Here is a 15,669-nt window from a genome sequence, read left to right on the forward strand (position 1 = left end):
TCCTGTGTCACCGATATGTGTGTCTTGGCCACCCTACAGCACCTGTTAATGCAATACATGCCTCATTTAGGCATATTAATTAAGTGCCTGGCAAGTTTAGACATCTCTAAATAGTGGCAGCCCAAGGATGGCTGAGGTCTTGCATGACCAGTGTAAGTCATCAGTTCTGGTCTTGCATGACCTGTTCTACGTGTCTCATGCCTTTATTAAATCAAGCACCATGCCTTTATTAAATCAAGCCCCAAATCCTTATCCTGCATAAATAGCCACCTCCAAGACAGCCCATAAAATAGTACACCAAATAAAGCACTTACCCACACAACCTCCAAGGGAACTCAGCTGGAAACCGATATTTTGTTCCAACAGTAGCAAACTCCAGGCAGAACTTTGCTGGAGAAACTTCCAAAGAACATTACTCTAAATCTGCTGGCAAAGATAAACAACAATAGGATCAGGCATTTAAATGAACATGAAATATGATTATTTACTTCTGCCACAATTCTGTGTTCAGCAAGATTTGTTGTTTTAAATGTCTGTCTGAATGCCTTGAACAGCAAAAATGTCAAGGGAATGCTTCTTCAGCTGGGAGTCTGTGCTCACCCACACCCTGGGAGTGCATGTACCAACAGCAGCACTGTCTCACCAAGCCTGTGGCTGCAGGTGATTGCTGAAAAGTTATGATTCAGCATTGCGTAGTTACGCGGACAGACAGCTGATGCATGAGGAAGTTAAGAGCAGGACTGTCCCTTCCCATGGCTCAAACATCCATCCCTGATTTTTATATGACTCTTCCACAAAAACAATTTCCTCCAATTTCACTTTCTTCTGATCTGTTTTGTGCAGTTACTGAAGAATATCAGCCACCTGCAGACACAGGGTGCAGGGTATCTCTGGGTCCCAGGTGCTCTATTACATACCTGCATAGTTCTATAATCTGCTGACGAGGCAGAATCTTTTCAGCTGGGTCCAACTGTCCTAATATTGTCAAGTCCACCACTAGCCATGTCTCTTAGTGTCACATCTACACACACCTCTGGGGATGGTGACTCAGTCATGCGCTGAAGTGAGTGACCAATCACGTGCCATGAGTAACAAACTAATGGAAAGGTATTTATTCTATAAAAGGTAGAACAATCCTAACTCTGTAAGGTATTTATGACTCGAGGCAGCAAGTCTGCACAGCACAGCTCACTGTACTTCAGGACAGGCTTCAGGAAAAGTTTGACTGTACCAACACAGTGCTGCATTCCAACAAGATCTATTAACTCAGATCAGGCCCCATATAAATGCAGTTGCTGTTCTTCCAGACTCAGCATGAATGTCTTTATGCCTGTGGCATAAATACGGTCCTTATCTCAGACAAGACTGACTATGCCAGGTTTTGGTGTGTGGAAATACCATCATTTGGTGTGTGGAAACAACACCATTGCAGCCTCTAGATGAGTGTCACCAGATCTCAGTCCTCCTGGAATCAGCTTGCTGTCTTTATTGATCCTCATTATGCCATAAAATCCTTCCATATAGCCAAGGGACTCTTCAGGTTTATTGTTTTATCCAAAACCAATATCCCTTGCAGATTCAAACAGCAGGACCTCTTTGCTTCATGTAAGAACCAGATAGTAGATACTCACACAGCTTTCCATCACAATGTGACGAACAAGGCCGGAGAGACAAGCTGCCCTTGTAGGTGAAATTCACAACAAGGCCTTCATTTGCTCTTTGCCAAAATCTTTACAGATACTTAGATGGCTGAGATTATTCAATGGGCTTGGAAAGAGTCAGGGAACTGCAACAATCCTCAATGGTCTGTTTTGCAAGTTAATGGCTTTCCTTTTTCTATGTGCTCAATTACTGAGAGAAACCTAACCCTTCCCCAAGCCTCCACCTTTGATCAGTGCAGGTATCAAATGCTGGTTGTCTTAGGTACATTTTGTACTTGTTTCTTATGCAAATGTAGACTACTGTGCACCAGCTGGCACTTCTGCCAAATTTGTTTCATGGTTTTCATTCTGTTTTCTACCTTTCTCCTAAAAGGAGTATTATGTACATGGAGATTAGTTTTCTGTGAGAAGATAGCAAGAGATTTATTTTCTTTTACAAATTATAGGATTAGATCCATCTTGGAGTAATTCCACTGAAAGCTGTAGCATTACACCAACAATAATTTAATTACAGTATTTGCTAAAAGATCATCAGTAAAAAGCTAATCTGTGTTTCAAGAGCTTTGTTAATGTTACGGTGAAGTTTACCTCTTACATCATTTTTAGCAAGGTATTTACACTATGTCTAAGCAAGGTTAGCCAAATATCTTATGCTCCAAATCAGCCCTGTGTGGGCAGACCTGACAGACCAAGTCTAACCCCAGGGCTGAATTTGATCCCTTGAGACTGAAGAACCAGTTCATACAAGGTCATGAGGCCTTTCTCCTACCCAAAGTCACAAGCCTCCCCTTGTTTCTGGGCTTTATATTCTAGATAACAGGTCGATCATGTCTCACCAGAAACTCTGGTTCTGGTTCCAGACCAGATACACACTCACACACACAGAAAGACAAAAAAAAAAGTGTATGTTTACACAGTGTATATACAGAGTTGGGCTTAGGAAATCAAATTTGGACCTCAATGCCTGCAGGATTTGGGGTGAGACTATAAAACAGATACCTGGAGTTAAATCTTCCTTATTTCAGGATTTCTGATGAGGATAATCCCTAGTTAGGTTACACCAAATGATTTATGAGCTTTGGTTCTTGTTTAGTGGATTATTCTTTAATTCAATTAAAATAACAACAATCCCTGGCTGAAGGATTTTGTCCATCTTTAAGTAATCTCATTTAAATCAGAATGTGATGGCTTGCAGGATTTGGCTCACAAGAACAGTGAGAGCAGCCTATTACGTGCTCTACGTTGCAGTCCTTACAGAGCATCAGTTAAGTTCAGACTTATTACTCGAAACTAGGCACAGAAATGTATAGGCTTTTCAACCTTTCTTTAGGCCTTTGCATCAGTTTGCCAGAAGAAGTTCCCCTAATTGCTTACATTTTCACATCACTGCAGATTCACCTGCACATCATCACTGCCCTCACAGTGCATGGTGGCTGTGCTTTGCTCCTGCCTTCTGGCTTGAGACGCTTGTAGTGAATGCTGCCCTGAAGGTGCACCCATAAATCTCACCCACAGGACAGCTGAACACTCCTTGTCTAGTATTTCAGGTTAAGGTCAGGGCCACTGTGCTCTTCCATTCCACTCCCTCCTCCTTCAAAAGCTCCAGAGTAGTAACAACTGGTACAGCTTTACTACTGTCACCCCTATATGCCAAAAATTGCTCAAGAAAAGACAGATCCACACCAAAGTCCTGCCACAGATAGGACAGAATAAGACTCTCCACAAGAGGAGATACCAAATCATCTGTGAGAAGCCCCACAGGACTCAGTCCCACAAGCAAGGCCAGTGAGATCCTCTGTGTTTCGTGACTCAAGGCAGATATCAGAGCATAAGTAGGTCAGCAGCACACAGAACTGGGTAGACACACATGGCCCAAAGTTGAGGTTGTGCCAGTTTACATGGCAAGACTATTTACAACCCAAGGTGTTTATGCAGACATGTAAAAGAGCAGTAGTGTACGCAAGTCCTTTTCGCAAGCCTAGCACTAAAAGCTGACACAAACAGGATCCAGTGGGTCACCAGAAAATCCTACCAGCTGACCAAGACTGTCATAGGCAACCTCATGACTAATGGTCATATGAAGAGCCAATTTATTTCAGTTTCTGTGCAATGGTAAAATTTTACAAATCTATAATGTAATATTTAATGTATATTACATAGTTTTGTATGCATATAGCATCATGTACCATAATTATGTAGTGTAATATCTGAACTCAGATTACATGCCTGTGAAATTTGAGAAAAAAATAAGTAAAAAAAACCCCAAAGGTGCTATATGATCTGTTGGCATTACTTTTTCTCCACAAAAGTTTGACATTGCCAATAAGCCATTTAAGACAAGCATCTCATGCCTATAAATACATTTTTGCTGGATTCTAGAAGGCAGTTGTGGCTTCACCTCTGCAGAAATTTGACATTTTCCTAATTAGCTTGTAAACCAAAAATTTTGGACCTCCAGCAAGTTTCTGTTCACTTGTTTCCAAAAAGCCACCATAGTAAGAGTTTTTAAAAATCAAAGAGCAGCAATGCAGTCCCATCTAGGGGAAGAGAAGTGCTTTTCTATAACTCTTTTTTTCCCCTCCCACACTGGACAATACTGGCGGGTTGAGATTTAACCAGAGATGGGCTCCTTTTACAAGATTGCTTATATAAAGCGAAGATAACACCAGCTGGGCTCATTTGAAAGAGGACATCTTGGGAAGAGCTGACAGAGCAGCTGTTGGAATAAGACCGGAATGAAAATCTGAAATACTTAGCCCCTTCCTGTCTCGTAGGTATAATAATTAATTTCTTGTAGACTGCATAGGATTATAATTAGAAGGAATTGTCACTGAAATGTACTTTATGAGACATTTGTAAGTACGTATTTTTAAATAGAGGCTGAGTGAAAATGTTAAAATTGATTGGGTTTTGATAGAAATACTGAATTGAGATGATTTTTTAATTTATTTACATGGTATTTGTTGCTTCTGACAGTCTGCTTAGTGATGTGTATGTGAGGGCAGATACTGAAGAGTGTCTACAAAGGGGAAATATGAGAAATCTAGTCCCAATCCCACAGGCTGTATATGCTTTTCCCTGTGGGGAAGGACTTGCAGTTTAAGGCCTCAAATTAAAATGTAAATTACTGCTATGTATGTTTTCCAAAAACTCAGCATTTAGCAGTAAAGAGGAAAATGCATAATTTACCAAAACTGAGCTACATCAGAATAGCCATCACCACAGAGAATAGTGTCAGCACTAAATTTTAAGCACATTATCCATGTTCTTTCATCTTATTTCTTCTAGCAATTTCTATTCCCTCCTTTATTCAGATCCCCTTGGTTTGGTTTCATTTGGCTATATTAACACTTTAGGTTTAGACTGTTTGCAAGAAATAAAACTAGAATAATTGAAAGCCACCACTAAACTGAAATAGAATTGTCACAATAGTGACCCAGAAATGATAATGGCCTTGGAAATATTTACCCTGTAGATGGAATTATATTGGGTAACAGAATATCAGTAATGTTATTTTTTTTCCTCTCTGCAAGAAGCACATGTCTAAGAGTAGCTACAGTTTCAAGCCTACACACAATGCATTGTTTTTATTTCCAGTTTTAAATACATTTTCAGCTTTTATTCTGTGTGTCCTCAGGTCATTGCAAGAAATGGTGACTCTTTCTATTTATCTGCTGGTCTTCTTGGTTCGAGCTGTTGTAGGGCCTTGCAGTCCAAATAAAGCAGGTAAACTTAAGCCTCCTATGATCTTCTCTTGTGGATAGCTGCCAAAGGGTTTTTCCTATTCAAAAGTCAAAATGTTTTCCTTCAAAAGTTTAACAGTGGATTCAGGAGAGCTAATCCTTACATTTCTTTTATTGATCTGCTTTCAGCTAGCACAGTAAAGCAAGTATCACTGCAGTCCTAGCCCCACCAAGAATTAGACATATCCTTAACTCTGTGCAATAATCATAGTGCAATAAAGTTAAGCACAAAAGCATAAACTGGCAAAGAAAACAACAACAATTAGAAATTGTAACAGTACAGGCTAAATTCAGCAGATCTGGGTTTTGGTCCCACTGACCACAGTCAGATGGCCAGTGGTGCTTGGATGTGCTGGGCTGAACTCCTGAATCACACTGCTATATTAAAACAAGAAAAAACATCATTGTAGGGAAGGCTCTAATTGCACACTGTTTACTGCCTAGAAACTGAAGTCATCTGGTGCCCGACAGACCTGTAATGTAGATGTCACTACAATTATAGAACGTGTTTTAGAAATGTGTTGGAATACACCTCAATATAGTGTTTGCTTTTAGTATGTGACTGATGTCAGATTACTGTCAGCATTTTCATGGTGTATCTAAGTGTTTGGCCCTCTAGCCATTTATTTCAGTACCTTCATTTGCACAAGCAGTTTCTCTGACCTGCAGGAATTTTCATAGCTCTGAAGTTGCCAGAGTTACAATTCTGACCATTGACACAAGCAGAATCAGCCTGCATGTGCTAAAGGTTTGTTGAGCAGAAAAAAGCAAGTTGTTAAGGGCCCTAGTTGACTTTCCCTGAGTATTCCCTAGCAGACATGGAAAGGCTGCAAAATGAGGCTTTTAACATAAAAATGAGAGTGTCAAGGGCTTTAATAGAAGTAATTGAATAATTCCAGGCAGGCTTTTTTTTTCTGACTGTAGTAATTGGAAGTCTTTCTCAATTTTCAGGTCACTAATGGTTAGTCAATATTTGCCCTTTAAATTCCCATCAGACATTCAAATTAGCACTGCCTGATGCTCTTTGAAAATGTCCAATTTTGCTATCATGAAGCACTCAGTCTGTATGTTATGATGGTCAATATTCATGGCTATATTAACAATCACCATGTTTGGAAACATGCTGCACTGCTGGTAACTGTTGCTGTTAACAGGGCTAGGAGTTTGGTTCAGTTACTATTGCTATTAGCAGACCTAGGCTTTTCAGGTCATTTTTAGATGTTAGCTTTTAACTTGAGAATTGTAGGAATTCAGTCTGTGCTGGTGCTGCAATGCCAGTGCAAGAAGAGAGAGGGTGGAATATATATGGTGGCCAAGATCTATATGCTACTACAAAACAGTCCACGGCCTACCAAAGAATTTCACCAGTATTATTTTACAGAGTCATTGGCATTTCAGAATCCAGCTTTACAGTATGAGCTAATCTGACAGATATCAGTGCAGTCCTTTTCACTTCAGGGTTCTCAGCAGGATCTCTGCTCCTCAATCAGCTATTCCAGAAAGATAAAAAATTTACACTAAATTCTGCATTGATTAGAAGGCAAAGGCCAAACTCTTCCAAAGAGGATAAAATTTAACAACTCGAAGGTCAGTTTAGTGTAGCAAAAGCTGCTCATGTTAGGGGAGCTTCCAGCACACACTCTGCTCACAGAAGGTGAAACCCAGTGGAAAGTAAGTGTGCAGATCTACCTCTTTCAAGGAAAATTATAACTGAATAACTCTAGGTGTATTATTTCCTTTCAGATGTAATTCTGGTATACTGCTATCCTAGAACCATCATTACCAGAATTCCAGAGTGTCCTTATGGATGGGAGGTTAATCAGCTGGCACTTGGAGGCATTTGCTACAATGGGATCCATGATTCAGGATATTACCAATTCACAATCCCAGACCTGTCACCTAAAAACAAATCATACTGTGGGACACAGTCAGAGGTAAGACTATCAAGGCCAATGTTTCTGACTAAGAAAATGCCTGGACTCACTTGAGAAAATTCTGGTTCAGCTTGAAGTAGGTTTAATGTGCTGATAGAAGAAGGAGGCACCCTCCAGTATCAGGGAGAAGGAATGATCACATAGTTGTGCTTTGCAGCTACAGGCAAAATGATTGCAGGTTTAATGATATTAATCTGTGTGTTAGTTGTTCACTTGCACCTGTATTACACAGAACTTATATATGGTAAGGCATATGTATAGGCAGCACAGCATATAAAGAGCTACCAAACCATGTTTCTTTGGGGATGGTGTTTTGACACCAGACAGAGTCCTCATGTTTCAAAGTATGAAGCTGTTCCTGATACCTCAAAGACTCAGTGCTGCCTACATTTCTCTGTCTCACCATCCACAGTTCAAGAATCCTGTTTATCACTTCTACAACTCCATCGTCTCCAATGACACCTCAGTCATAGTGAAGAGTCAACCTGTGAATTACTCCTTCACCTGCACATACAACTCCAACTACCTGGTGAACCAGGCTGCCTTTGACCAAAGGTATGTTCCCTCCTGGGAGTGCATCTTACCCTGTCCTCAGCACCATATCTCACTCATACAGAAATTTGTCATGTCCTCAGGGTGGCCACAGTCCATGTGAAGAACGGGAGCTCCGGCTCATTTGAAAGTCAGCTGTCCCTCAACTTCTACTCTGTAAGTGCTCTTAGCCCCCCAGATTTTCACCTAACACAGGCTTCAGCCAAAGAGCTGGAAATAACAGGGCTGCTGCTCCTGACTTTTATCTGTCATGGAGCACATTACTAGCCTGGAACAGATAATTACAGTGGGGTTGGCAGGGGTCCTTGTTTCTACTGATTAACAGGGATGTACTTAAACTGAACAGAGCAGACACATGACAAAATCTGACAGATCTTTCTGCTGAGAGGTACATTTCTAACCTGCCAATAGGTTTTATAAGAAAAGCAATACTTGTTTGTAGTCCCACTGCAGCATCTGCAGGCACTGCTGCTATCACATGGCCTCTATAGACACAGCAAAGTTCCATGCATTTCTCTTGTAGTTTTCTCCCTGGTCCTCTCACTTGACAGATATTTCATATAGCCCACAGATGTTTTGTTGCAAACAAAATATTGTCCCTGGATACCAGGCAGATCTTTTGAAACATCCCTCTCCTCTTCACATCTGTGCTGCACTGCTGGAGCAGCCAGCTCCTGATCCTGGAGACTTTTCTCCACCAAAGCACAGTCAAAAGCACCAAATCAGCCTCTCTATTTTAGTACAGCTAGAAAAAGCACAACTAATAACACGCTGTTGTTAAATTTATAGGCCAGGTAGAGGGCGCATTTACCACAAGGTGAAAAGCTCTCTCCACACATCCTGCATTTTGGGCACTAATTGATCACTAAACATTTTGTCAGGCTTGGGTGCCACACAAAGTCCTATATGGGGCTTTTTCTGATATAGGGAACACTAGTACTGGCAAGGTCCCAGGATGTACCACAGTGGTCCTGCCAACTGGCAAAATAGCTGCAAAACCAAATGGCAGACAGTGAACAATGTACCTCTGGTACTTTAATACTTTGCAAGATGACTGTCTTATTTGAATGGCCATGGGGCTCCCAGGAGTGAAGGAGGGAGAGGCTGAACTGTACTAACATATTTTCCCACTAAGCACAAGTAAAGAACAAGCTCAGAGACCCACCGGACCTTTCCTTTATTATTTTGTTCTCATTTTCACTGGGGAGAAAATGTTAATTTCAATGAAATGTTATTTTCTTTCTTTTCCCTGGCAAAATGGAAAGTAAAAGTTTATTTTGCCATGGCATTCATCTCTGCTGCTGCCTGGCACAGCCCTCTGCCTCTGGTGGGCTACACTTCCAGATGCTTCATGTGCCCATTTTCCCATCCAGAAGCAGCACGTGAGCTGCAGTGTAATCCAGTGGAAACACTTGAGCCTCACCTCCCTTTTAGTCTGTGACATCCCATTAACAGCAAAGGACTGTGATGCAGCATGAGAGGCTGGAACCTGAATGGAAATCAGAGCTTCAACACTGAAACTTGGTGTGAAGAAAAGCAAGGTAGAACCCTAAGCCAGGGCAGAGCAATAGAGCCTGGAAAAAGAAGCACTACACCAGGTTCCACTCAGTGTAGCACAGGACTGGTAAGAGTTCTGTGACAGCACTTCTGCAAGTTCTCCTTTGCAAGAAATCTTTGGTTAAATGAAAATTTCTCAGGGCACTTAGCAGCCATGGATCACTAATCTAAACACAGCCTTGAGCCTTGACTTCGAGGCATCCAATCTATCCAGTGTTGCAGTGGGAATAATGTAGTGCCTCACAGCCACCTGGCTGCATAGGCAAGGAAAATCAATACCAGGGAACTGAGGAAGCACAACAGGGAAAGATAGTCCAACAGCTCCAGAACTGCACATGCCTGATGCCTGTTGTGTAGATTTAACTAAGTAAATAAATATTAGGACTAAACAAGTTACTCTTTATATAGTTCTGGTGCTGGCTTTGTTACCATCTTATGCATTACAAAACCAGCAGGATTTAAGGTAGGTACTTCAGTGTATTTGCAACCAGAACTTTTCACCTGAGCACCGCACACTGCACCACACTGAGCAGGATGGCTTTTTAGTGGATGAATGACTACAGCAGGCAGAGCTCTTTCTGCACACTTGTGCCCCCTCAGCTCTCACTATGCTGGCTAAAGTATAAATCACAGAGTTCTGAACCTTTCCAAAGGGACAAGTGATTTCTGCTTGTCATTCCTTTTCCCCAGCATGTGGCCATGTCCCAGTGCCATTCCCATTCCATACAGTCATCTCCAGTCTCTCACTCCCACCAGCTTTCCCCACTACCTCTGGTGTAACAGAAGCAGCAGCAAGCTTGGTTCCCATCCATGTTGTCGTATAACACATACTACAACCCAAACAGCATCAAATTCTGTCATTTGTCATCATTATAAGCCAAACATTAACAAAAAGATTTTTAAACACCATCTTGGGCTTGCAATAGTCCTACTACTAGGTGTAGAGTTTGGAGCTTGCAGGTAATAAGAACCCAGATTCTCCAGGGGCATCTGAAGTTGCATCATGCCTTTGCTTTGCACGTTACTAGTAACATATGACACCTTTCTCTTTGTCTTTCAAAGAATGCCAAGTTTACAAGTATAAAGGAAGCCCCGTTCGTCGTTGAAACATCAGAAATTGGTTCTGACGTATTTGCTGGAGTGGAAGCTAAGGGCTTAAGCGACAGGTAGGCAAGGGAAGGAGGAATGATTAATAAATTGGCAATTGAGACATTCCTTGCTAATCTGGGGCTTGTATCTCCCAAGGTTCAAAGTTGTTCTCAACAACTGCTGGGCAACTCCCTCCTCGGAGTACTTCTACCAGATCCACTGGCCTCTGATCACCAAGGGGTAGGTGCTGATGGGACCTGGGGAGCACCTCTACTCAGCCCAGCCCTGAGGACGGCAGAACACTGGGAGCTGGGGGATGAGGGAGGAAAGGAGAAGCTGTCCCACAGCAGGGCAAATGCCTCCTCAGGAGATGTTTCAGTGAAGCCATGGGGGCTCTGACGCTGCCTCTCCATACACAACACAGGTGTGGCACAGACTACTCCATCATCGTGCACGAGAATGGGAAAACGAACCGCGCTACTTTCCAGTTCAACGCTTTCCGCTTCCGGAACATCCCCAAGCTGTCCAAGGTCTGGCTGCACTGCGAGACACACATCTGTGACAGCGAGAAGTTCTCCTGCCCAGTGGTAAGGCATTGCTCCTGGAGAAACAGGCTGTGCTAATTTTAGACAGAGGATGTCAAGACCTTCCCAAGGGCATGTTGGGTGTAGAGCCAGTGCCAGGGCTCTCAGCTGATGGAGGCACCACAAAGTGTGAACCCACGTGGCCAGCCCTGCACCCCAACCCCTGTCATGCCACATGCACTGCATGCAACATTGGGAAACTTGCTAAAGTTATTGAGAAATAAGGTAGCCATTGAAAAAGTCAGATCTTGTCGATATCTCAGACTACATCCTGTCTGACAAACAGCTACAGTTAAACACAAGCCTGAAAAAAAGAGGAGGGTTGAGCTGTCTCCATTTTACCAAGCATCCTGGTGCTGAGAGCACCCTGGGGGTAGCAGGAGAACCTGGATCAAAGCCCACCACTAGTCAATGAAAACCTCACAGTCCCCCTTCCCAGGGAAAGTCCTCTCTGCCATCCTGCAGTAAGTTATTGCTCTTGCAACCATCCTATTCTATATAAAATATGTAAATTGTCTCTAGAGCAGGAACTGAGGTCACTAGAGTGGGATCCAGTGAAGTTAGGTGGGAGTGAGGTGAGGGCAGGTACACAGTGCGTGCATCAACAGAGGCAAGGGTGAGTGACACCCAAGTGTCTTTCTTTAAAGACTTCTCTCCCTCCTTCACTGAGTCAGAGCTGTGCTATTCTTTCTCTCATGCAATGAATGTGTCACTGCTATAAAATGAAACAGAATTTTATTTAAACTGAAATGAAAGCCCAAAATATTCCTTGGCTGACATGCTGTTGTTTCAGCAACAAATATTTCTTGCTGGAGAAGAGAAAGCATCAGTCCTGGTGAACCCATTTTTTCTTTCTAACCTCTTTCTCAGTCCAGGAGCCAAATTAAGACAGCAGTTTATTATACAGCCTCAGTGCTAAGCAGGGAGCACTGACTTGTGCAATACTTGCAGATTTGACAAAAACGCATTGTTAGAACTTCCAAGTTTCAAAGGCAAAAAAAATGCAACTCCAGGCTTAGATTTTGTTGTTTGTTTTTACAGATTTCTTCAACTTTTAATCCAGCCACAGATCAGAGTTAAAAGAAAACACAAACACATTCCTCCATATCTGCCTGTCAAAACATCTACATCATCCTTTCAGGCACTAGATGGAATTCCCACCTTACCCTCCAGTGCAGGATAATTGCTTGATCAGGCTAACATCCCTTGAGTTTACTTCCCACTCAAAAAATGCAGCTGGTGGTCTCCTGCAATTAAGGTTGAAACAAGCTGGGGGTCCATGCTTACAAGCAACTCATAACCAGAATTACCACATGCTGAGTTTGTAATAAAAATCCTCCCAGCTGGGGATCTCCAAAGGTCAGGGAATGGACAAGGACCTTTAATCTGTAGAGCACAGCCTCCAATACAGACCTTGTCAGCTGTGACAGGCAGCATTAGTGCTGGACATGAGCTGATCTGTATGGAAGGGATTTGGTGCTTCCTCTTTCTACCCAATGGGCAACAATTATCATTAGCAATAAACAACCACAGAAGCCTTCAGAGAGGTCATGGGTTAAACAGATGGAGCTCAATTCCCCCCTTCCCTCTTCACAGGAGTTTTGTTCACTATAATGTGGGAAGGACAGCCCACCAAAATCCTCAGAAACTGCAGTGTAAAGACTCCCCTAAAATCTTTCCTGCACCACAAAACCCTAATAACTACAAGTGGAAAAAAAATCCCTAGAAAATATGCAGCAATTCCCTAGTTTGCAAGCATGAGAATTTTGTTTGGATTTTTTAAATTATTATTGTTTGGTATACATGACTTTCTCTCTGATCTCTTGAGATATGTGATAAACGAAAACAGCGCATGCAACAAACCGGAGGTGTTTTAGTGGCAGAGATCGATGTACGCAGTAAGTGATTGGGTTTCTGGGGTGATTTTCCCTTTGGGAAGCAATGAAGTTGGGAGCCACCACAGTTCACAGCATAAGAACAAGTTGAGGGAGCCGAAGCACTCTGCCAGACCCTTTTCCCCCATGGCAACAGGAGTCTTGAACAGAAGTTGATCCCCTCTGAGCTCCGGCAGAAGAGCTCAGTGAAATTCTCCTCATTTACAAAGTGAGTAAAGGTACCCAGTAGGCATTTATGATAAATGGCCAAACCATTTACACATTCATTTAGTAGAGTAAACTCTGGTCACCTGGGTTTCACCTCAGCAACAGCCCAGACATGATCTGACAGGTTGCACATGAGTGAGAGAGAGGTCAGGCTTTGGAGCAGCAGGAAAGCTTTTCTTCACACTTGAGTACTATCGTGCCTATCCCTCCTAACACAAATTGCACTGCCATCAGGTTTCCCCACTGTAAAATAACTGTTTCCTCTAACTGCTGCCTCCTGGAGGCACCAGGAATTTCTCTCTGAGCTGGTTTAATCCTGCAGATCCAGAGCATCTTTTGAAACAAGCCCTTGGAACAAATCATGTTTTCACTAGAGCCCTTTATACTGGTTTATCAGCTACATCCACACCAATCTGAAAGCCAATTTAAAATTATAAATACACATAGAGCAGCATTATTACAATTCACTATGTTGCACCAGTTAATCCCCATCAATCTTAGAAGATAAAAGAACTGAGGATCCTTTTATAACTTCAGACAGTAAAGCTAAGAAGAAGAAATATCCTGAATTTCAAAACATGGCAAATGTTTTCTGTTCTGCTTTCATGAATCACATTGCTGCACTTTACCCTATTTTAAACATGTCATCCCAGTGTAATCTTTTTCCTCTTCTTTTATACAGACAAAGGTTTATCCAGATTTTACACACTCTCAGGTAAACAGCAAAGAATGGCAATGAAAATATCAATCCCAAACGTGGTTTTTGAGTGACTTTGTCAACATAAAACCCATAGCTCAAAGTAAAAAAAACTGAAAAATATAGTAAATTTGACAGAAGGGGAAATATTTCAAAATACAATTTTATTTCCCAATGTTGTACACATTTTCCTCCTTTTGACATATCCCTAACTCTAGACAATAAAATCATAGCAATAACTTCCAATACTGAACAATGTTTTTCTCATATTGTCATACCCTCTTCCCAAAAAGGAACAATCATGTTTTACTGGGTTAAGAGAGATGTCTGAAAGCATTTCTGTTTGGAGAGGGTTTGATACACACCTTTCAAAGTCTACTTGTTAACATTTGATATGTTGACAGAGCCACATTAGGGCACGAAATTGCATTGAAGGGGGTGGGAAGAGAACGTGAAAGGGAGCTGACAAAGATGTACTTACATTGAGTCTGTGTTTCTCTTGCAGATATCATCTTCCACCTACTCTTTGCAATTGGATTTTGTGCTGTATTATTATAAAATGCAGCCCAGCTGTGGTTCTTAACTTCTCCCAATCCTGTTTGGACCTGGACTTCTTTACTAAAGATGTTTATTTTACAGAGGAAAAATGAAAGCCACAAAAAAATCTTTGTGCACCATTTTACCAGATAAATAAAACATTCCATCAGCTTTGTGACTCAAATACTGGAGAAGCCCAAAGCAGTCCCCCCCAGATTCTGCTGGCATTTTAAACTAGTGAAAACCCATGGGTTATGTATTCTGTTGATGCCTCCTTTAAAAGAGTTGTGATGCCAATAGTATTTGTTTCTATAAGGAATGTAGGGATATGAAAACTCAGCATTTTTCAAAGCCAAATTTATCTTCAGGGTCCTCCTTTCCTGTCATCTCAGTGTGATACCAAACTCCTCTCCAGGCCTGATCTTGCAAGGTCCTAGTGTGTTCTGGGAAGTCATTAAACAAAGTAAAAACTAACCTAACATGTCATGGATGGGAGAAAATGGTGATTTTAATGTAGAAATAATTAGAAGCTCCTCAGAATTAATTACCTGACATTTCTTTCGTGCTCCTCAGCATTGTCAGTGTTGTTTGGCTGGGTTAAGTAGAGTACACTGTAGGAGTAGGATGTTTTGCTGACTGGACAGGCTCAGTGCTGGATACCTGAATGATGTGGATGCATATTGAGCACATCTGAGGCTGGAAAACTAACTAATGAGCTTTCCACTTCCTAGAAGACATAGCTGATGGCAGATACAATAGGGTCCAGGTGTTACGTCTGTACCAGAGTAACAACAGCTCTTAAAACAGCAAGAAGAAATTACTAGAAAGGGAAACCATGATCTCTAAAGAACTGGAAATATCAGGACATGGAACAATTCCCCAAAAAGCATAATGGTAGTTTCCTTACTTCCAGTAATTGCTAAAACAATACTGGGGAAAAAAAAGCCTTGAAAGTGTAAGAAACACTCCTAGACCTTATCCATGAAACTACCAGGATCCTAAATGTGATAGAGGGAATAATAACTACAGTTGTTACAATTAATGAACACAGTGGATGTCCCTGTATCTGTACATACCGAAGCATAAGCAGTTTATAGAATTTTTGCAGTTGTTTGTAGAGAGGAAACCTCCTGGATAAATCAGTTCAGGATTTTCAGCTCCCTGTTCTTTGAGAAAAAGCTCATTGTTGCAAAGATAATGCAGAGCTGGAACA

At 41.7% G+C, this 15,669-nt stretch overlaps 1 protein-coding gene across 1 annotated transcript; it reads left to right on the top strand.

The window, feature by feature from the left end:
• The first annotated feature begins 4,374 nt into the window (after window positions 1-4,374).
• On the top strand, window positions 4,375-14,628 carry TECTB (tectorin beta). Its single transcript, XM_009078781.1, has 11 exons — window positions 4,375-4,431; window positions 5,299-5,387; window positions 7,148-7,338; window positions 7,751-7,893; window positions 7,974-8,046; window positions 10,510-10,613; window positions 10,693-10,776; window positions 10,961-11,123; window positions 12,949-13,018; window positions 13,905-13,937; window positions 14,425-14,628. The coding sequence occupies exons 2-11, from the start codon at window positions 5,312-5,314 to the stop codon at window positions 14,475-14,477; spliced, it is 990 nt and encodes a 329-aa protein (XP_009077029.1). The 5' UTR covers window positions 4,375-4,431; window positions 5,299-5,311; the 3' UTR covers window positions 14,478-14,628.
• Window positions 14,629-15,669: the final 1,041 nt, after the last annotated feature.

The sequence above is a fragment of the Acanthisitta chloris genome, unplaced genomic scaffold (genome assembly GCF_000695815.1).
Source record: "Acanthisitta chloris isolate BGI_N310 unplaced genomic scaffold, ASM69581v1 Scaffold39920, whole genome shotgun sequence".
Taxonomy (NCBI): Eukaryota; Metazoa; Chordata; class Aves; order Passeriformes; family Acanthisittidae; genus Acanthisitta; species Acanthisitta chloris.

Bases quoted from the DNA above. Each gene is read 5' to 3' on its own strand.
- TECTB (XM_009078781.1), top strand. From the start codon at position 5,312: ATGGTGACTCTTTCTATTTATCTGCTGGTCTTCTTGGTTCGAGCTGTT. The intron at 5,388-7,147 runs GTAAACTTAAGC...ATTTCCTTTCAG, and splicing joins TTGCAGTCCAAATAAAGCAG to ATGTAATTCTGGTATACTGC. The intron at 8,047-10,509 runs GTAAGTGCTCTT...TGTCTTTCAAAG, and splicing joins TGTCCCTCAACTTCTACTCT to AATGCCAAGTTTACAAGTAT.